This window comes from Mus caroli, unplaced genomic scaffold (assembly GCF_978045245.1).
Source record: "Mus caroli unplaced genomic scaffold, Mus_caroli_1 scaffold_18, whole genome shotgun sequence".
NCBI lineage: Eukaryota > Metazoa > Chordata > Mammalia > Rodentia > Muridae > Mus > Mus caroli.
The window spans coordinates 87428185-87451015 of record NW_028227273.1 but is presented as its reverse complement, the minus strand read 5'-3'; the positions used below and the strand labels follow the sequence as shown (position 1 = coordinate 87451015).

The 22831-nt window shown below is 44.7% G+C and overlaps 1 protein-coding gene across 5 annotated transcripts in view; it reads right to left on the bottom strand.

The window, feature by feature from the left end:
- Nucleotides 1-21817, bottom strand: part of Rsph3 (radial spoke head 3) — a 49524-nt gene extending 27707 nt beyond the window's left edge. For all 5 annotated transcript variants that reach the window (XM_021149937.3, XM_085833344.1, XM_029471404.2 and 2 more), the window contains exons 1-2: nt 21072-21817; nt 15088-15175 (exon numbers count right to left, since the gene is read on the bottom strand). In XM_021149937.3, the coding sequence (XP_021005596.1) occupies nt 15088-15175; nt 21072-21619 (636 nt within the window). In that variant the 5' untranslated portion in view covers nt 21620-21817. The remainder of the gene's footprint in view (nt 1-15087; nt 15176-21071) is intronic.
- Nucleotides 21818-22831: the final 1014 nt, after the last annotated feature.

The window sequence follows — 22831 nt, the reverse complement described above, 5'->3', positions numbered from 1 at the left end:
TCTGTGGTGATTACAAAGAAGTTTTAGTATTGTTTTTCTATTTCTGCTAAGAACGTGATTGAGATTTTGATGAGAATTACATGGAATCTTTATACCACCTTTGATAACAAACATTTTTACATTATTATACCAATCCATGAGCATGGTATGTCTTCCCATTTTGCACTGTTAACTTTAATTTCTTTCTTAAGTGTAGACATCTTTCTCTTGGGTATCTTTCTATGCGTTGAGGCTATTGTTAGTGGGAGTTTTTCCTGATTTCTTTCTCTGCAAGCCTGTTATTGTTGTGTTGCTGAAGTGTTTATCAGGTCTCTGGTGGCATCATTAGGGACACTGAAGTATGGGGACTTTGACTTATTCCTTTCCTGCCGTGCTTTTTTTGTTTCTCTCTCTTGCTTTATTGCTTTAGGTAAGACGTTGAGTATTATATTGAGTAAGGGTGGATGTCACTGCCTGGCTCCTGAGTTTAGAGGAAATGTTTTCAGTGTTTCTCCATTTAGTGTCATGTTGGGTATATGTTTATTATGTTATGGGTGCTCTCCTGTTTGTTAGGAAGGACGCTGAGCTGAGCTTTTACCAAAGGTGTTCTCTGCACACACTGATGGTATGCTTTCTGTTCACGTGTCCATTTATGTCAACCATTTGCATCTGTTGGATCAATCTTTTTTTTTTTAATTACGTATTTTCCTCAATTACATTTCCAATGCTATCCCAAAAGTCCCCCATACCCCCCCCCACTTCCCTCTATTGGATCAACCTTGCTTCCTTGGGGTGAAACCACCTTGGTCACAGGACATATCCTTTTTAATGTGTTGTTGAATGTGACTCGAAGGAGTTTTATTGATAAATATCATGTGTGTTCATCAGGGACACTGGTTTGTACTGGTTGTAGTTTTGTTTCTTTGTTGTGCTCTCCCCTAGCTCTGGCATCAAGGAATACCAGTTTTCTAGAGAAGGTGTGATCGTCTTCCTTTGTATGTTGTGACTACTTTGAGGAACACTGCTCGGCTCTTTCTTCAAGGTTAGGGACAATTTGGCAGTGACTCCATCTAGCCCTTACAGTTTCTTTAGGGAAACTTTATTACTGCTTCAATCTCATTACTTGTTATGGGTCTGTGTAAATTACTCATCTCTTTGTGACTTAACTTTGGTAAGTCATTTGTGTTTTTATCCATTTTTCTAGATTTCCCATTATTTTACTTTAATTATTATTTTTATATATGGGTATTTTGCATGCATACACATGTGCATCATGTAATTGCTCAGTGTCTTCAGAAGCCAGAAATCGACAACAGACCCCTGGAATTGGACTTACATATGGCTGTGAGCTGCCATGTTAGTGCTGGAAACACAAACTAAACAAATAGCTTTTAGAGTCTTTCAATACTCCTCAAAGTTGTCTACAATATACAATGGAGGACTATCATATCTGCTATAGAGAGGCAGTATGGCCCCAAGGCCAAAGCCAGATGAGGACACAACAGAAGCAAACAACAAACCAACTCCCCTGGTGACACAGACACAACGTCCCCAATAAAATTCTCGCAAATCTCATTCAGCAACGCACTTAAAAGGACACATACCATGACCAAAAACAGGCCCTCTGGAAGATCAGCTACTACTCTTAAATAATGAGCCAGCTCTCTCCAGACCCAATACTTTCCATTAAAAAAGCAAAACCAAGGGGGCTGGAGAGGTGGCTCAGCGGTTAAGAGCACTGACTGCTCTTCCAGAGATCCTGAATTCAATTTCCAGCAACCACATGGTGGCTCACAACCATCTGTACTGGGATTCGATGTTCTCTTCTGGTGTGCATGAAGACAGTAACAGTGTACTCATACATAAAACAAAACAAAACAAAACAAAACCAAAAACAAAACAAAAAAACCCAAAAAACTCCAACCCCCAAAAACATATACTTTCAAAGTATTCCCCAATGATTGTCTGGATTTTGTACATTCCCACTTTTATTAAAAGTTTTATTAGTTAGCTTTTCTCTTTTTTTCTGCTTAGTTTGGTTAGAGTCTGTCAATCTTGCCCGTCCTTGCAGAACGTTGTGTTGATGGAATCTCCTTCACTGACCTCTGACCTGGTCTTTAGTGTTTCTTGTCACTTATCACTTTTAGCTTTGGCTTGCTCTTGTTCTTCTCATTCTTGAGGCACATCATTAGGTCACTTTTTTTTTATCTTTGATTGTTGCTGTTGTTAGTTTTGAGACAGGCATTTTACTTTGTAATGGAGATTGGCATGGAACTCCCTATTTATACAAAAGCTGGACTTGAAGTCTTGGTGTTCTGTCTTAGCCTCTCAAATGCCAGGACTACAGGCACATGCCACCATATCCAGTTTCTCTTCATCTAATTTAGTTATAAACTCCCTCTCATAACTGCCTCTCTGATTTCTACAGTACACCTGGGGTATTCAAGAGTGTGCTGTTCAGTCTTCAAGAATTTATTTCAGTAGGGTTTTCCCCCTTTTAATTCCAATTATTTTGATTCTTGTGGATTGTTTTATTATTTTAAAATGTTTAATGAATGTATGAACATTAAAAAAGGGAATAATTCAAAACACAATAAAAGGTCAGAGGGTACTGATTAGAGAGGTAACTTATAGCTTTAAGGACACTTTCTAAACTAGTCATACCATTGAAAAGCATCTCTTTTCTTTGTGACCTAGAATGTGGTCTACTTCAGAGAAAGTCCAGGGGTTGTTGGAGGGAGTGCATATTCCATTTTGTTGGGTGGATTATTCTGTCAACGTTAGGTCCATTTGCTCTATGGTACAGTTTAACCCTGAAGTTGATTGATTTTTAGTTTTAATGTCCTATCTAAAGATGAGAATGGGGTACTGAGACTATCTACTCTTATTAAAGACCCACAAGGCCTATTATGTTCATTTGTATTTGTTGTTGTTTTTTTTTTTAAGATTTATTTATTTATTATATGTAAGTACACTGTAGCTGTCTTCAGACACTCCAGAAGAGGGCGCCAGATCTCGTTACGGATGGTTGTGAGCCACCATGTGGTTGCTGGGATTTGAACTCTGGACCTTCGGAAGAGCAGTCGGGTGCTCTTACCCACTGAGCCATCTCACCAGCCCCCATTTGTATTTGTTTTACAAAACAATGTATGACACACATCTGTATTTATAACTGTTGTATCTTGGTGGACTATTCTCTTTGTTAATGTACAGTGGCCTTCTTCATCTCTTCTGACTGACTTTGGTTTGCAGTTGGCTTTATTACATTTTAGTGCAATGGCTGGGAAATTCCCCATAGCTTTCAGGACTGCCAATCTGGAGGGTCTCAATGAGGGCAAATCCAGTATAGGTCTGTCTATATGTGTGTTTCTATCACTATAATAAACTCCCTGCTTCCTGTCTGTCCCCATGTAGTTTCTGTGTGGTGCAAGCAGTTTGGCCCGAATGTTGGAGGCTTGTGTACTGACTGTCTGTGGGGCACTGTGGTCTGTGCCATTCTTTGTAAATTCTGAGTCATACCACATTTGTAATTCTGTTCAAATTACAGAGAAAAAGGTTCCAAATCTATATCTGTGGCCATGAGTTAAGACAGACATGTCAGGGGGCTGTGGCCACGTGGGGTCAGGAGACATACTGAGCCTCAATCTGGGGTGACCATGGGCTCAGGCAGAGGCCAGGAAGCTGATTCCTGACTCCAGAGGGGAAGTCCACCAATAACTAAGCAACTACTGATGTTTGCTTTCCCCTAACTTGAACAGCCTGGGATTTTAACACTGTTGAAGGTAAGAGGAGGCTTAGTTTACAGTCAGGCTCTGCTGGTAGGTTTCAAGGTGGCCACAAGATGGACCCCAAATTTGGCCAAAGTGTATGACATTAGGCAGGGAGAAAAGTGAGAACCCTTTAGCTTTCTTAGAGAGGGTCATAGAAGCTCTCAACAATACACTCCCATGGACTTTGAATCACTAGAAGCAAACGCAGCAGTAGCTCTAGCTTTTATTAATCAGGTAGCACCAGATATCAAGAGAAAGTTCCAGAGGGTTGAGAGGTTAGTAGAAAAGAGTCCGAGGGACTTAGTGACAGTGGCAGAGAGAGTGTTTAGTAGAAAAGAGACTGCAGAGGAGAAGCAAATGAGAGGACAGAGGCAACAAACTCGTGACCTGGCAAAGATCCTGTTGGCAGCCATGGCCAAACCACAAGACCATAGGAGATACCTAAAACAGATAGCTTCTGAAGGAGGAGGTAAGGGGGGCCCTAAGGAATGAGAATGCCTCCTCTTAACAACCAATGTACCTACTGTAAAGAGAAGGGCCACTGGGCCAGGGAATGCCCCAAGAAGTCTATCCAAATCCCGTCCTTAGGAGATGAAGAATGGGGCAATGACATTCGGATCCCCTCCCTGAGCCCAGGGTAACTCTAAAAGTAGAGGGGAAACCTACCAATTTCCTTGTTGACAGCAGAACCCAACATTCTGTCTTGCTGAAGCCTGAGGGTAAAGGTTCTTCAAAGAAACCCTGGGTCTGAGGGGCAATAGGAATTCAACAGTACTCATGGACTACCAGAAGAACAGTGGGTTTGGGAGTGGGAAAGGTAACCTCATTCCTTGTTGTATCTGAATGCCCCCACCCTCTATTGGGGGAGAGATCTGTTGACAAAAATGAGGGAGGGCACAACTACATTTTTCCTCAGAAGGAGCCAAACTATTAGATTCAGAAGGGAAGCTCATTCATGTCCTTACCGCCTCTCTAGCAGAGTAATACCAGTTGTTTGAGCCCTCCCCACCTCAGAGGATGAGATTACTACTTGGCTAGATTGCTTTCTCAGTGCTTGGGAGAGACAGGAGGAGTTGGGATGGCTAATTATCGGACCCCAATTTGGACTTAGCTCAAGCCAGGAGCTGAGCCTGTATGGGTCCGACAGTACTCCATGCCCCTGATTGCTAAGGAAGGTGGTGCCCCCATATCAGTAGGCTATTAAATGTGGGGATCCTGAGACTATGTTAATTGGCCTGGAACACCCCTCCTCCAACTAGTCAAGAAGCTTGGAACTAATGACTATAAACCGTTACAAGATTTAAGAGAGGTAAATAAGTTATGGATATCCACTCAACAGTCTCTAATCCATATACCCTCCTGAGTGCTTTTCCTCCTGAGTACCAATGTATTGACAGCTTTATTATCTTAGAACTTGCCAGATAACACAATTGCTGGGTGCAGAATCTCCTGCCCTAGCCTTATCAGCTAGCCTATATTAGCCATCTGCTGGTAGCAGAAACCACCGGTTCTAACTACCTTACATCCTCTTTCTCTATGTCTCCTCTCTTCCTCCTGGGATCTGGAAGTCCCACCTTTACCCTTCGCCCAGCAATGCCAACTAGCCTTCTTTATTGACACAATCAAGAACCAATTAGGGGGCTGGAGAGATGGTTCAGTGGTTAAGAGCCATGACTGTTCTTCCAGAGGTCCTGAGTTCAATTTCCAGCAACCACATGTTGGCTCACAACCATCTGTAATGGAATCTGATACCCTCTTTTGGTGTGTCTGAAGACAGCAACAGTATACCCACATACATAAGATAAATACATCTTTTTTTTTTCTTTTTAATAGAACCAATTAGGGAATCCGCATCCCCCCACCACCACACACACAGAGGAACATCAAAAAAACCTTCAATGCCTTAAAGAAAGTCTTAATTTCTGCACCTGCCTTGGGGTTACCAGATATTAACTAAGCCCTTTCACCTCCTCATGGACAAGAGATCTGGGTAGCCAAAAGGGGTACTGATGCAGACTCTTGAGCTCTGGTGCTGACCAACCAGTGGCCTACCTCTCAAAGAAATTAGACCCAGTGGCCAGAGACTGGTCCCCTTGCTTACACATTATAGCTGCAATGGCCCTCTTGGTCAAGGATGCTGACAAACTGTCATTGGGCCAAAGACTAACCATCACCATACCTCATGCTATTGAAGGGGTACTTAAACAGCCTCCCACCCCGATAGATAGCTCACCAATACCAGAATGACTCATCACCAGTCTCTCCTCTTAAACCCTCCTAGAATAATCTTTCAGGTCCCAATGACCCTGTACTCAGCTACCCTGATGCCTGATCCAGATCTTGAAGAGCTACTGCATGACTTCTCAGAATCCTGGTCCATATCCAGGGTACTAGACAAGATCTTCAAGATACCCTTTGATGGATGCAGAGACAACATGGTTCACTGATGGTAGTAGCTTCATTCAGGACAGACAGAGGTATGCTGGGGAGGTGGTAGTCTCAAACACTGGGCAGAGATCAATGGGCAGAGCCACTCCTGGCTAGAACATTAGCATGGGAAGCTGAAATCAAGGCATTAGAGTTGGGAAAAGATAAATGACTTAACATTTACATGGATAGCCAGTGTGCCTTCGTTACCACTCATATCCATGGGATTATTTATAGGAGAGGCCTTTTAGTGGCAGAAAGAAAGACTATTAAGAATAAAGAGGAAATCCTCTCCCTACAGGGTTCTATGGGGACCTAAAAAGCTGGCCATCATTCACTGTCCAGGGCATCAAAAGGAAAGAGACTCCATCTCAGAGGGCAACAACAAGGCAGATAAAACAGCCTGGTGAGTGGCCCTAGAAACTGGGCCCATAAGGCCTTTGATTGCCCTAGACCCAGGAGATTCCACACTCCTTAATCAGCCTAATTATACTGGGCCAGAAACCTGTCCAAGTCTCAGTGTCATAGGGATGGTGGAGGACAGCTTGCAGCAAACTAACTGTACCAGACAAAAGAAGTCTACACATACTGAAAAAGATCTTCACACATGGGTCTGAAGAATGCAGGATTTAGTCTGCCAGTCCCACATCAGAATTAGAGATGCCAATTCGAAAAAAGCGGAAATTGTTAAGAACAGTAAGGTCTGTCAATTGAACAATGCAGGCGCCAATGAGAAGAACCCCAGTACTTGATACTGGGGCACCAAGCCAGGAGTCTACTGGGAAATGGACTTCATGGAGGTAAACCCAGGAAAATTAGGGTACAAATATTTGTTGGTGTTCATAGACACCTTTTCAGGATAGACTGAAGCTTTCCCAACTAAGCATGAGACTGTGGAGACTGTAGCAAAGAAACCAATAGAAGACATTCTTCTAAGATATGGTTTTCCTAGGCTTATGAGGTCAGACAATGGACCTACATTTGTGTCCCAGGTAAGTCAGGGATTAGCTAATATTCTGGGGAATTGACTGGAAACTTTATTGTGCTTACAGACCCCAGAGTTCAGGACATGTCAAAAGGATGAATAGAACCCTAAAAGAAACATTTGTTTGTTTATTTAAATGAGTACACTGTCGCTGTCATCAGGCATGCCAGAAGAGGGTATCATATGCCATTACAGATAGTTGTGAGCCACCAGGTGGTTGCTGGGAAACGAACTCAGAACCTCTAGAAGAGCAGTCAGTTCTCTTAATCACTGAGCCATCTCTCCAGCCCCTAAAAGAGACTTTAACTAAATTGACCTTGAAGACTGATGGTGACTAGGTGACTCTTCTCCCCTTTGCCCTTTACAAGACTACAAAACTCCCCATACCAGATGCGACTCATCCCTTTAAAATTATGTTTGCTTCACCTCCCTTCATTGTCTCCCACCTCCTGCAGAGGTTATTGCAGAAGCAGATGATTGCCAATTACTGGATGATCTTGAAGGTGTCCAATGGATGCACAAGCATATTTGGCCTAAGCTCTGTGCTCTCTATCTGTGAAACAGGTCCACTTCCAGAGACCCACTGATTCCAGCCTGGAGATTAGGTCCTAGTCAAGAGACCAACAGTGGTCACTAGAGCTTCCCAGAAAAGTCCTTCTGACAGTACCTATTGCCCTGAAGGTTGATGGAATTGTAGCATAGATTCATTATATTCACGCTTGAATTGCAGATCCATCTGCAGTTGAGGATGAGCTAGACCACTGGAGAAAGAAGAAATGGAAGGCTATCAGGCACCCTTCCAACCCTCTCAAGTGCAGGTTACAGCGATCCTGATGATAAGCTTCCTCATTGCATGTACTGCAGAACCCAAGCCCTGCACTCTAAACAAATTAGCCCAGTTCATGCAACTTACGGTCATGAAAAGTCACCTCCAGTCCCTCCATAACAAAGCCTGTGAGCTCTGGAAGTCCCATTATTGGGCCTTCTAGTTACCAGAGAAAGGGGGGAATAAGAGACCAAATGTTTTGAGTTCAGACTCCATCTTAGAAAACCTGACCTAAGTTTACACTTGATCTTAGCCAAAAGGCTGAGAAGCGATCTGACCTAAGTTTAAACTCAAGTAAACTAACAGTGCGGTACCTAGCATCAGTTTCCAAGTTATCCCCCAACAAAACCTGAGCCTAGCTCCAGTTTGTAGGCTACCCCCAACAAGACCTGCATCTCCAGGATATTCTTCCCCAACAAATCCAGAATTTAGCACCATTTTCTAGATTAATTCCCAACAAATCTGCACCTCCAGGTTATAAGCCTGCCCCTTGCCTAACAACCACCAATCAGGAGGAAAGCAGAAGTTAAATTTATGGTTTGGCTGCTAGCACTAACCAATTTGCTAAAGACCAGATTAGCACCCCAATTAGGTGCTTGCCACTTTCTATCAAACCTTGTCTCGATGAATTGTTCAGGGCTTTTTTTTTTTTTTTAAGAGAAAAACATTCATTAAACCCAAGCTAGATCGAATAAAGACCCTGGTGTGAGTGCATTAGATTGGCTCCTGACTGGTCTTTCTGGATTCGTGAACACTTTCTTGGTACTACAAGATCTGATGTTTTTCTGACATGTCTGTCTTTGTGGGTGAATTGTTTCCCTCTTATAGCTTTTAATATTATTTCTCTGCATTGTATTTTTGATATCTTGAGTAAAACTGTCCAATTACATTGTGTATTTTTTTTTCTTCAGCTGACTGCAAGAGGGTTTATTGTATATGAGCTACACTTGGCCACAAGAGAACAAAGCTAGTCCAGAGTGCCAGGCATCCAGGGCAGAGGGCCAGCGGGACTGTTTTGGTTGTAAGAAAGGGGGTCATTTCCCCAGGTGATCGCGGCGAGGTGACGTTGCAGGTCGGCCCTCAGCATCTCTCACTTCTGCTCCTGCTGGCTTGCTTCATGGGTGCATGGGCTGGCTTACTTGGACCTCTGCCTCATCTTTCTTCTCTTGCGCTTCAGCCTCCGCATTCTCTTCTTCCGCCACTTTGCTTTCATGGCGCAGGAATCTTCAAGGAAGATGGAGCTAAGACATTGTGCATTTTACTTGTAATTAAATTGTGCCACTATCTCAGGTGGCTCACAATCATGCTCCAACTCTAGACCTGATGCTTCTGGCCTTCAATGGCACCTACACACAAGTACTTACACACAATTTAAAAAATAAATCTTTATATAAGAATTAATGTTTGCATATTATATTTTCTTCCTTCCTTTTACTTTTGACATAATTATAACTAAAGAGATTGTTCTTACACACAGAGTGTAGCTGGATCATGTTTATAATCTCTGCCAACTTCTAACTGCTTTATTTAGACCATTTATGTTTAACAAAGTCATTGATAAAACTGTATAAGATGATAGGGTGTAGACTGCCATTTTTGTTTCCCATTTGTTCACTGTTTTAAATTTCTCTATAATTTTTGCACTTCTCTGGGTATCATAAGTGTTATAATTTCATTTAGAATAGGCATCTCTTTTTGTTTTTCAGAGCTGGGGATCAAATCCAGGGCCTCCTGCCCATTAGCCCGCTCAAGACTCAGGTGCTTTGAGCTGTTCTCACTCTATCTTACATCTGAATGGCTCCATCCAGTGACCACTAGTTAAAAAAAGGTACAGCTCCACCTAGCCGGCCAGGCACCCTGCCTTCTTGCTACTTCCTTTACACGGGAGATTCAAATGTTTCCTCTGAATATCCTGTGATCTCCTCTCAATCATTGCATGGCCTCCTGGAACAAAAGCCTTGAGCTCAGGTAAATGGCTTGACGTTGATCAATTAAAGTTTCCCATAGGAGACCTGCTAGCATTGCACCATGACATTTTCAGTTAACATGTTTCTCTCCAGCTCCTTTCAAGACCTTTTAGGTTCTGAAAGTTAGATTCCGACGTGGCTTGGCATGTTTGACTTCTCTGTGGGGTTTACTTACAGTGTCCTGAATCTCTTCAATCTTATGTTGGTTGCTAAGTTTGTGGGATTTTCAAGCATTCTTTATTCTCATATTTTCTGTTTCATATGGTTTATTTTCTTCTGAGTCCACCAGTTCCTGTGAGCATTGCCTCTGATGCACTGCTGACTGTGTTTCTTTGTTTTGGTTTGGTTTTTGGTTTTTCAAGACAGGGTTTCTCTGTATAACCCTGGCTGTTCTGGAACTCACTCTGTAGACCAGGCTGGCCTCGAACTCAGAAATCCGCCTGCCTCTGCCTCCCGAGTGCTGGGATTAAAGGCGTGTGCCACCATGCCTGGCTCTGACTGTGTTTCTTATTCTCGTTATTTTAGTTTTTAGTTCTATAGTTTCCATTTGGTTCATTTTTATATTCCCTATTTCTCTGTTAATTTGCTTATTCATTGGCATAAATTATTCATTAATTTTCACTTCTAGATAAAATATTCATGACTGCTTTAGAAGTCTCACAGTTCCCATACCTGAGGCATCCCGTACGCCACCTTGACTGCTTATCACATAAGAGACGATTGTGGTTTTTATGAATCTCTCTTTATTGCCAGAGCTCTGGAGCTTTATGTGGTAAGACTTTTCCCCCTACTCAATCTTTTCAGTAGGAAGGCATTCTTACTGCAGTGGGTGTGTGTGGTTCTCACAGCAGTGGGTGTGTGTGGTTCTCACAGCAGTGGGTGTGTGTGGTTCTCACTACAGTGGGTGTGTGTGGTTCTTACTGCAGTGGGTGTGTGTGGTTCTCACTGCAGTGGGTGTGTGTGGTTCTCACTGCAGTGGGTGTGTGTGGTTCTCACTGCAGTGGGTGTGTGTGTGGTTCTCACTGTAGTGGGTGTGTGTGGTTCTCACTGCAGTGGGTGTGTGTGGTTCTCACTGCAGTGGGTGTGTGTGGTTCTCACTGCAGTGGGTGTGTGTGGTTCTCACTGCAGTGGGTGTGTGTGGTTCTCACTGCAGTGGGTGTGTGTGGTTCTTACAGCAGTGGGTGTGTGTGGTTCTCACTGCAGTGGGTGTGTGTGGTTCTCACTGCAGTGGGTGTGCGTGGTTCTCACAGCAGTGGGCTATGTGGTTCTCACTGCAGTGGGTGTGTGTGGTTCTCACTGCAGTGGGTGTGTGTGGTTCTCACTGCAGTGGGTGTGTGTGGTTCTCACTGCAGTGGGTGTGTGTGGTTCTTACAGCAGTGGGTGTGTGTGGTTCTCACTGCAGTGGGTGTGTGTGGTTCTCACTGCAGTGGGTGTGTGTGGTTCTTACTGCAGTGGGCTATGTGGTTCTTACTGCAGTGGGTGTGTGTGGTTCTCACTGCAGTGGGTGTGTGTGGTTCTCACTGCAGTGGGTGTGTGTGGTTCTCACTGCAGTGGGTGTGTGTGGTTCTCACAGCAGTGGGTGTGTGTGGTTCTCACTGCAGTGGGTGTGTGTGGTTCTCACTGCAGTGGGTGTGTGTGGTTCTTACAGCAGTGGGTGTGTGTGGTTCTCACAGCAGTGGGTGTGTGTGGTTCTCACAGCAGTGGGTGTGTGTGGTTCTCACTGCAGTGGGTGTGTGTGGTTCTCACTGCAGTGGGTGTGTGTGGTTCTCACTGCAGTGGGCGTGTGTGGTTCTCACTGCAGTGGGTGTGTGTGGTTCTTACAGCAGTGGGTGTGTGTGGTTCTCACTGCAGTGGGTGTGTGTGGTTCTCACTGCAGTGGGTGTGTGTGGTTCTTACTGCAGTGGGCTATGTGGTTCTTACTGCAGTGGGTGTGTGTGGTTCTCACTGCAGTGGGTGTGTGTGGTTCTCACTGCAGTGGGTGTGTGTGGTTCTCACAGCAGTGGGTGTGTGTGGTTCTTACAGCAGTGGGTGTGTGTGGTTCTCACTGCAGTGGGTGTGTGTGGTTCTCACAGCAGTGGGTGTGTGTGGTTCTCACTGCAGTGGGTGTGTGTGGTTCTTACAGCAGTGGGCTATGTGGTTCTCACTGCAGTGGGCTATGTGGTTCTCACTGCAGTGGGTGTGTGTGGTTCTCACTGCAGTGGGTGTGTGTGGTTCTCACTGCAGTGGGTGTGTGTGGTTCTCACTGCAGTGGGTGTGTGTGGTTCTCACTGCAGTGGGTGTGTGTGGTTCTCACTGCAGTGGGTGTGTGTGGTTCTTACAGCAGTGGGTGTGTGTGTGGTTCTCACTGCAGTGGGTGTGTGTGGTTCTCACTGCAGTGGGTGTGTGTGGTTCTTACAGCAGTGGGCTATGTGGTTCTTACTGCAGTGGGCGTGTGTGGTTCTCACTGCAGTGGGCATGTGTATGAGGGAGCTGGGAGCCTCACTCCCCAGGATTCTCTCCTGCCACCTTAGTGGTACTGGGTGCTGGAGTGGTTGTGCTGGTGCTAGTGTCTGGATGTGGCAGGGGCAGGAGGGCAGCAGCACTGACTGCTACTATGTTGTTTCTCTTTGACAGATTAACAACCTAGCTCCCTGCTGGTCTTGTTACCAGCGCTCAGAAGTAGGGCATCACCATGTGTCATCTCCTACGACTTGCCTCACTGGCTGAGTGAGGGTGGAACCCAGCTCCCTGCTCTCCTTTTGTGGACAGTGCCTCAGCAGGAGGAGCAGGGGATGGAGTTGCACTCTTTGCTATGTCCAGTTTGCACTGTCTTGCTGTTTGTGGGGTGGGAATGCTGCCTACATAGCCCAGCCTCACTGACACTGTGGGGAGGGGCAGGGCAGCTTGTCTTTTAGTGTCTGGCTGAAGTATGGGTCTCTCTTAGGGGTGTGTCTGTGGGTGGTATGGGCTTCTCCGGCATCCTGAGCCTGGTGCAGGAGAGGCAGAAAGGTAATATGGAAGGAAAGACATGTGCCTGCTGCTTCTCCACTGAGTCTCAGCCCTGGCAGCCTGGAGTCTGGCAGGGTTTCTGAGAACATGTCTTAGGGTATTTTCAGTCCTAAGAAGGAGGGCCAGGAAGTTCTAGGGCAGATTTTTGTAGTAAGATGCCAATTATTTGAATAAAGGTATGTTTAGAAGGGTTATTCACTTTTTACATTTGTTCTGGGTATATTGTGCTCACTACACTGCTACAGTGACACAATATGTCTCCATCCCATATGTGGGATCTTCCTGAGCGGGCTGTACCAAAGCTGTCTAGAGAAGCTTGTTTTTTAAAAAAATGCAGTTAGGGCTGGAGAGATGGCTCAGTGGTTAAGAGCACTGACCGCTCTTCCAGAGGTCCTGAGTTCAATTCCCAGCAATCACATGGTCACATGGTGGCTTACAATCACCTGTAATGGGATCTGATGCCCTCTTCTTGTTTGTCTGAAGACAGCCACAGTGTACTCATATACATTAAATAAATAATAATTTTTAAAAGTGCACAGTCCTAGCCTAGCAGTGGTGATACACATCTTAAATTCCAGCACTTGGAAGTCACAGGCAGGCAGATTTCTGAGTTCCAGGACAGCCTGGTCTACAGAGTGAGTTCCAGGACAGTCAGGGCTACACAAAGAAACCCTGTGTCAAAAAACCAAACCAAACAAACATACAACCCCTCCATCCCTCAACAATCTCACCCCCCCAAAACAACAATAACAACAACAACAACAAGAAAACAATAAAAAACAATACACAGTCCTGTGTTGTGTTTTTGAGTGTATAAAGAAAAGACACATAAGTAAGACTTTTAGATCAAACAATATCAGTAGTAGAGGATAAGACAATCTAAACAAAACTAAATGTGTCAATGCCAGCCAGTGTGGCCTCATACTAGTGGTAACTGTAAATTGCTTAAATTGATCTGCAACAATTTAGAATAAAAACCCAAAGTCAAAGTTTAGAATCTTTTAGAGGGTCCACTAGAATCTGTTGAATAAAAACAAAATGGGGTTTATTTTAGTAATTATTTATAATTGTGTAAAATAATGTAAAAGTTACTACTTTTCTTTTTTCATGCTGGGAAATCTAATGACTGGTAAAAGGGTTTACCCTTAGAGCAGAGTACAGAAAGCAGGGTTGTTTAGTACACTGTAGAGAGAGCGGCAGGCATGGCAGACTCAATGAACTGATGCCACATCTACTATCCTATGTATACAGCTCCATGGCAGAACATGCCCACACCACTGTGACCAGCACCACTTCCCCTCATACTGTTCACTTGTCTGTAACCGAAGCTCTGGGCCCATCAAACAGTAATTCCTGCAAGTACCACTGGATCCACAAACACATGCACATGCATACATACATAATACACACATATGCACATACACACATGCCTATGCAATGCATACATATGCACATACATACATACATTATATATGTACATCATACACAATACACACGTATGCACATACATACATATTCACATACATATAGACATACTTGGGGGGCAGTGTTGGGGACTCAATTGAAGGCCTTGCACATGTTAGGCAACTGCTTTATCATGATCTACACCTCTAGCTTCTATGTCTTTTAAAAATGCACTCTTCAAGTAATTTATTTTTATTTCATTTTAAAAATGTTTTAGGTGACAGATTAAAATCTGACACAAACGTACAACTGATCTTCAGCACAGATGAAATGAAAGCTGTATTAGGCCACTGTCCTGGTTAGTTTTCACTGTCAACTTGACACCAACCCAGAGTCACCGGGAAGAGAAGAGTCTGACTGAGGGACCACGCAGCTTGGACTTGGTGGTGGCCTTGTCTGCCTAAGGCTGTTTTGACTAATGACTGAGTGAAGGGCTCAGCCCCCTGTGGAAGGCACCATCCCTAGTGTGAGTAAGAAAGTTGGCTGAGTGAGCCAGGTGGAAACATTTCTCCACGGTTTCTGCTCCAACTTCTGCTTCAGCTCCTGCCCTGATTTCTCTCAATAATGGGTTGTGACCCAAAAGTGTAAGCTAAATAAACCTTTTCCCTTTCTAGCTGCTTTTGGTCACAGTGTTTGTTACAACAACAAGATTAAAGTAGGCCAGCCACTCGGTGTGCTTACCACCTGTCCTGTGGGCAGTGCATAGGTGTTGCCTCGGATCACCCTTCTGTCATACATGATGTTCCCATAACTCATAGGTTCTTCAACTCTGTAAGACAGAAAACTCTAAGTGAATGATAGAGTATATATATTACCATTAAGAACCTGTTTCAAAAGAATTTAGATGAAAACTATCTTACAGGGGCTGGAGCGACGGCTTACTGCTGAAGAGCACTTGCTCTCTCCGAAGAGTCAGTTGGTTCCCAGTGTAACTCCAGGTCCATGGAACTGTGTACCTCTGGCACTGTGTACATATACACAAGCAGACCAACCCCCATACACATTCAGCAAATACAAACATCTAAAACTGTACAAAGGAAATAGCAGCACAGTCCACGAAATACAGAGACAGAGCTACGGTTTATGTAATCTGTTTCCCTGTGTAGCCTTAGTTGTCCTGGAACTTACTCTTTAGACCAGGTTCAGAGATCCACCTGTCTCTGCCTCCCAGGCTCTGGGATCAAAGGCCACTACTACCCAGCTAAACATTTAATTTATTACTTACAATAATTTCATGTTGGGAACTATTACTCCTACTGAACTGAAGAGAAACAGAAATGATCTGTCCAGACTCCCCTTGCTGGTAAGACACAGGGGTGTGTTTAGGCTTTAAATACTGAAGGCCATTCAACAATTGTGGAAAGGGCTTAATAAATTGGAGTCTGTCCTAAAAGCTCCATTCAGGGATTGAAATGTACATTTAATAAAGAATCAAGTGTTTAACAGAAAGTCAACTTTACTCTGGAGTCCTTCCGTGCTCTCCTGTGCATAGCTGTGAGACTGGCCTCACTGTCAGCAGTCGGGCTGAGCTGGTAAGACACCGAAGCATCTCTGGAACATGAGCACACAGCATGCTTTTCTGCCCATGCTACTTGGTCTCAGGCAGGGTCCAGCTCAGCTGGACGCTCCTGTGTGGGAGCCCTCTCTTTTCTAGCCCCATGTGTGACGTCCAGAGCCTTACTTACAGTTGTTCCCAGCTACTATCTACACTCCCTAAAGGCTCAGCTTTCTTTTGTCCATAGAGCAGTGCTTCCCAACCTTCCTGATGCTGCAACCCTTTAATACAGTTCCTCATGCTGTAGTGACCTCAACTGTAACAGTATTTCCTTGCTACGTCATAACTCTAATTTTGCTACTGTTATGAATCGTAATCTCTCCTACGTGCCCGTCCACCCACCCCACGGTGGGAGTTGAGGACCCCTATCTTAGATGACCCCATGCATGTGCAAAGCTTCAGTTATAATTGACACTCCAATTCTATTTTACTTTTAGTTAAGTACTCTCAACTTCAGCTGCCTAAAGACATCTTACTAGGATGTCTAGAAGGCAAACTCAAACTAGACTCTCCTCTCATTCCAACTTACTCCTTCAGATGATTTCTACTTCATGAAATGCTGCCAATAACCACAGCTGTCACTTTCTCAAGAACACCGGAGTCATCTAGGACTGCTTTGCCCTATCTGACGTCTGGCGGCGGTCACTGACTTCACGCTGCATTGTCCTCACAGCCTTCCAGGGCTCACTGCCATCTCTATCTTTTACCTGGACTGCCAAAAACCCCTCTTAATCGACTGGGACATTCTTCCTCCGTATGTTCTATATCCACTGACGCCAGTGACATTTTAGAAGAGAGACTGTCCGAGTGGCACTGACTTGGTTAGTGCCTCCTGCTATTAAATAATAAGGGAAAATACCGGTTCAACTATCTATCAAAACAAAAAACCATGACACCAAGTGTTGATAAGGATGTAATGTATTTGTTTAAATATTTTTGGAGGTTTATTGTACTTGTTCACATTAAAATATATGTACGTATATGTAAATGTTCCCATTCCTAAGAACCTGCCTCAGAAGCAAAAGGCCCATACATACAGGTGTCTGCCAAACCTCATTCTTTGTAGCAACAGCTAGCTGCAAAGCGAGCATCGATCAACAGTGCAAAGTTTGAACAATGATGGTTACACCCGTACTCTGCATTGCCATGATACCATGGAAAACAACTGAGCATTCCGATTACTAGGAAGGCAGAAGAGAATCAGCTTTGTGTATGTTACTGTTGCCATGACATAGACTGTGATGGTTCATTTTGACTTGACTGACTGGCCTGAGAGATGCCCAGGAGATTAGTGAACCGGACTTCCAGGTGTCGGCACTGGTCCAGAGGTGATTAGGTCAGGAGCTTTCTGACTCAATCAGTAATTTAGTCCACTGGTGGATTCAGAATTTGAACAGACTATGGAGAAGTGGAGTATAAAAAGTTGGCTTTAATGGATGAAGTCATTAGGAGTAGGGCACTGGAGGGTACATCTTGGCTCTGACTCTTTCCTGTTAGTTCCTCCTCTGCTTTCTGGCCGCCATGAAGTGAGCATCTGTTTGCTCACACACCTTCCACCACGGTGCTCTGCCTCACCTCTGCAACATGGAGCCAATGACCATGCAACAGATTTCCCGTTGGCTAAAATAAATCCTCTCCCTCCTCTGCTAGTTTTCTTGGTGTTGTGTGTGTCCAGTCTTACATACACAGACACACACACACACACAGGTGGTATGTGTGTCCATGAGAAGCCATGAATTTGAATATAAATATGTGAGCCTGAGAAGAAGTACAGATAAATGCATACAAAACAGGTAACAATGGCTTGCCTTAACGAGAGGCCGAGAGGGGGACTGAGGTATACATCATAAGAACACCCAGGCATTAATGCACTATTAGATGCTTTTTATGAACATGTGCATGTTCATAAAAAGAAAATACTAGAAAAATATATTTAAAGCTTATTTAATATAAAAAAGAACAACAGACAGTGGCTAAACAGTGAAGATGCAAAAGCGAGCAGGAGATGATTAACTGTCTTCATTCATCTACCGTTAGCCTCTCTTGTTTCTATAAAGGTACTTTACACTTATAAGCTGAAAACCAACAATGAGGATAATTTAACCCCACCCCTACCCCAGCTGTCACCTTTTCTCCTCCTCTGCCCTCTCTGTTTCCAGCACCACTAGCATAAAAAGGAAAGCTGACCAGAGCCTCTCTTGTTGGCTTCACACAGCTTGCCCCTGCTACTCTCCCATACCTATATGGGTCCCTCTCCTGCTCTCCCTGTTTTCTAGCCACATTGGCCTTTCAGAGTCTTCAAACAGCCTTGACTTCTCTCTCTCTCTCTCTCTCTTATGGGAGTTTTGAACATGTGATTTCTTCTAATCTCCAAATCCATTTGGCTATTTCTGCAGATCCTTCTACACGCCCCCCAAGCTCTCACAGGAATGGTGGCCTTCTATGCCCTCCCAGCATGCGTTGCTTCTCTGTTGGTATAGCAGTGACATGTTTAGTGCCCGGTTTTTGAAATTTTTGGTAGATTCTTAAGGGTAATGCCACAGACTTTTTCCATAAGGTTTTGTTGGTGCAAAATTATTTATTTCCTGTGTAACCTCCTTGGGGGTGCAGTTTTCCTCCTAGTACCTTCTGTAGGGTTGAGTTTGTGGATAGATACTGTGGATGGCATCATTCCATGGTCTGGAGTGCTATAGAGGATAAAAAGGGGGAAAGCAAGGTGAATACCGGCACTCATCTTTCTTTGCTTTGTGATGCGATGTCCACAGCCATGTCACTTTCCCTGCTGCGATGCATCCCCTTGAACGGGAAGCCAAAATAAACTCTTCCTCTGTTAGGTTTGCTTCTGTGCAGTATCTGGTCATAGCAACCAGACAGAGGAAACTAATAGAGCCCTACTCCAGCCTCTGCTCTGTCCTCACAGCTTCTCTGACTCAGCCTCCCTGCCTCCTTTCACTTGTGTGGGCTCCCTGAGACAGGGTCCCACTCAGACAATTCAGGATAACCTCCTCATTTTAACGTCTGAAATTTAACTGTATGAGTAAGAGCCTTTGCCCTCACAAGGTAATGCATCCCCAGGTTCTGGGGATGATGTGAGGACGTCTCTAGGAAGCTGTCAGCACTCTGTCTGTCATGACAGTGCTAAGCTCCATTTGGTCTGTGTCAGGATATCTCTAGGAAGCCGTCAGCACTCTGTCTGTCTGTCAGGACAGTGCTAAGCTCCATTTGGTCCGTGTCAGACAAAAGGGATAGTGCAGTGTTTTTCACTTCTTGGAATTAAAAATACTCACTAGAAAGTTCACATGCTCTTTACCAGGAGCTTGTGAAACAAGGCTGGCACTTTTTGGTTTGGGCACAAGCCTATAGGTGAATTTAACTGTGTTTATGTCTGCTGAGTGAAATACTTGGGATGAGAAGTATTTCTGATTTTTTTTCTCAGTTTGGAATATCTGCATGTAAATGACTCAAATGTAAGCATGTTTCATACATGCCTACATACATAGCCTGGAGATAATTACATACAGTTTTTTTTTTAAACTGTATCTGTATTCTGACTATGACAAGTCACCATAATATCTTATGTGGAATTTTCTGCTGTGGTATTGTGGTACTCAAAGATCTTTAGGTTTGGGGACTGGCAGGATTGCTCAAGGGTTAAAAGCCCACACTGCTCTTGTAGAGGAGTAGAGTTTGGTTCTCAGCACTCATGGTTCCCAGCACTCATTGGTTCCCAGCAGCTCACAACCATCTGCAACTCCAGCTCCGGGGGCTCTGATGGCCTCTTCTGGGGTCCACTGACACCTGCACCCCATGCACACACACACAGACATTCACATAGACATCTAAAAATCTTCAGGCTTCCAGATTAGGGATGCCCATTCTGTTAAAACTTCTTGTCTGTAAACAAGAGAACCTGTATTCAAATGCTTTTTTTTTCCAGGATTTTAAATTTATTGTGTCACAAAAAGGCAGAAGCCCTTAAACCACATCTGGCTTGTACTGTTTTTAAATTTTTAACTTTCTCCGAGGAAAAAAATGAGATATTCCCATTTCTGTGTTGGTGAAATTGGCTTCTCATATCTAAATATAATACTGGGATTCCGCCCAGTCACATATCTAATCAAGATAACTTGTAATTTCTCTCCCTTTAAACACAGTTATACAGTCTAGCCATGTGTTACCTGGAAAACTTACTTACTAAGGTCAAGGTCGCTATAGAAACTTTTGAACGAGACTGGACTAAGGAGGTACTTTGTAGGACAGAGGCATACTGACCTTGAGATAACGACTCTGTGGATGTGGCTATACAGTCAATCACCAACAGTTAGCTAACCACACCCCCAGAATACGCTCACTTCCAGGGTTATCATGGTCTTATGATTAAGGGTCTCAATTAAGCTACTTTGTAACCACTTTCATGAAACATTTGCTATGGTTTCTGCATTGCTTTGATACACAGATAAGTTAGTCAACATGTTACTTCAACATAAAAAACAACTTGTTACAAAAAAAATTCAGACATCCTATTGCTTCTGCCTCTGGGATAACAGGTCTGTCTCAGGCCTGGCCGAGGGTTACACGTGCTCAACCACCACTTCAATTTACACTAGGCACTTCCTATGTGTTAGGCAAGTTCTGGGTGAGCAAAAGGTGTAGAGCGAAAGCTTGCATTCTCAAACCCTGCTATTCCAAATCGTGAAGCTTATAGAAAGAACTCTGAAGTCTTTATTACATATACAGGCCTGAATATTTGCAAACATTCACTAGGGTAACTGTATGTTTTATGGTCATGCATGGAGGGCTAACCTAATTCCACCCAGACTTGTATGAAAGGCTAGCTTTATGTGGCTGGCTCTCTCAGTTGGTACATGCTATTCTCTGTGCTTCATTTTCCTCATCTGCATGATGGAGTGACACCAACTTGGCCGAACTGTGGACTAAGAATGTGTAGGTGAATGCCCCCGTATGGTGTTTGATGGTGTCCATAACTATTCGTGTACGTGTAGTGGCTCAGACCAGCTGTGCCTCTGTTTAACCACATAGATGTGTAGACTCGGGAAAGCAGAAGGGATGCAAAAACGGAGACCAGACAGGAGCTACTTTGGTCACTCACGGCTGCAAAATGCTGTCTCGGTAGCGGCGGCGCTGGCAAGCCACGGCCCGGGGCCTGCTGGTATAGGTGTAGGTGCCTGAGGCCTCGGCTGTCCGAGGGTTACGGTCTGTCATCGCCGACGCCATGTTGAGCGTCGAACTGCTTCCCTTTCTGTGAAGGTGGGCTCTGAAACAGGTGGGGGCTAAGGAGTCGTCGTAGTCGGAGACTTGTAAGTAGTGCCAAGGGCAGGGATGCTGCGACCCGAGAGGACGCCGCTCTCGGGGAAGCGGGCGGGACGCGAGGGGGCCCCAGCAGCAGGTTGCTGGTACCCTCGGGTTTCTCCCGGGAACTTGGAGCGAGTCAGTCGCGCCCCCATCGGTTGCCGAGCAACCCGAGGTTCCGCCTGGAGGCAGGAACTCCAGGCAGTTCCGGCCAGCTGGGTTTCCGGAAGGGTCTGTAGTAAAGGGCACTTCCGGCTCGCGGCCCCGCCCACCTGCTGGTCGTCGGGCGCGCTCGTGCAGTGGCGGCTTCTTGGCAGGCAGGGCCGCCCAGATGTTGGTGGCGGCCATTGGGGCGAAGGTAACGCCGTTTGGCCCGGCGCGGGGGCTGCTGTCAGCGCCATCCCAGCAGGCCCATGTGCTCCTGATCTTTCAAGGGCCGCCCCCAGTCGTTTCTTCTCCTGCCACGCCGCCGCGCCCCCCGCTCCTCGCTCCCCGGGCGGTGACACGCCCTTGGCAGCCTGGCTCCCCGCTCTGTTACGCGCTGGGGCAGAGGCGGGCGGGGCGGGCTGTCTCCTTTTTCCCGGTTCCTCCTCCGCTAACTGGCGTGAATTGCCACGCCTGCCTTTTCCACTCACCTTGGGCTCTCATTGGGCCATCCTTTGGACCTGTAACTTTTGCAAAGGGTTGGGTAGGTTGTTGATCAAGCAGGGTACCTTTATGCTTTCATCCTGCAGGCGCCCAAGAGCGAAGCGTTTTAGGATTTAATTTTAGAACTTTAAAGAGGTTAAATTTTTTTTTTTAATGTGTAAAGTGTATGCATCCCTTGTGATTACGTGGGTTTGCAGTTAACACCTTCAGTGCAGCTAAGTCCTGCCTTGGCTTTAATCGCTCTTCTGCAGTGTACTAGCCCAGCAACACGTGGGCGAATGGTTATAATTTTTGTGCATATACGCTTTGTTTTTCCAGTCTACAGAAGTAGAAATTATCCCTTAGGGTTTGTAAGGATTTAAAGTGTTAATTGAAGCTTCAGTACTTAGAACTGTACCTGCAAGTTTACCGTTTAAAGCAGACAGTCACCATTCTATAAGTATACTAAAAAGTGCGTGGTAAATGCTGTAGACAGACACTGCTGAAGACTTTCAGTCTGACTGATTTTGAGGAATCTTTTGAGAAAGTGACATTGAAGTGAATATAATGTCGAGGTTTTGCATCTGGGGAAAAGGTACTTCTTGAATGTCACGGATGGGGCCATTTCTTAGAGGCTAAAAGCAAGCTTGTCGATCTGAGTTTGCACCAGAACCCACATGGAGTAGCAGAGACAAAATTCAGACTCACACACTAACAAGTGGGTGTGATCAGAGGTTCATAAGTCTGAGATGTAGAAATCCAGGAGGGTGTGTGTAGACGACTTGCAGAAATACTAAAGAAAAGTTGACATAGGTTTGTAGAAATGTTGAACAGTTTATCAGAATGTTTTTGCCCCCTTGGAACAGGAAACCAGTTCCAAACAGCTAAAGCAATAAAGTGTACTTTCACTTAATTTCAGAGATAAAATCTGGG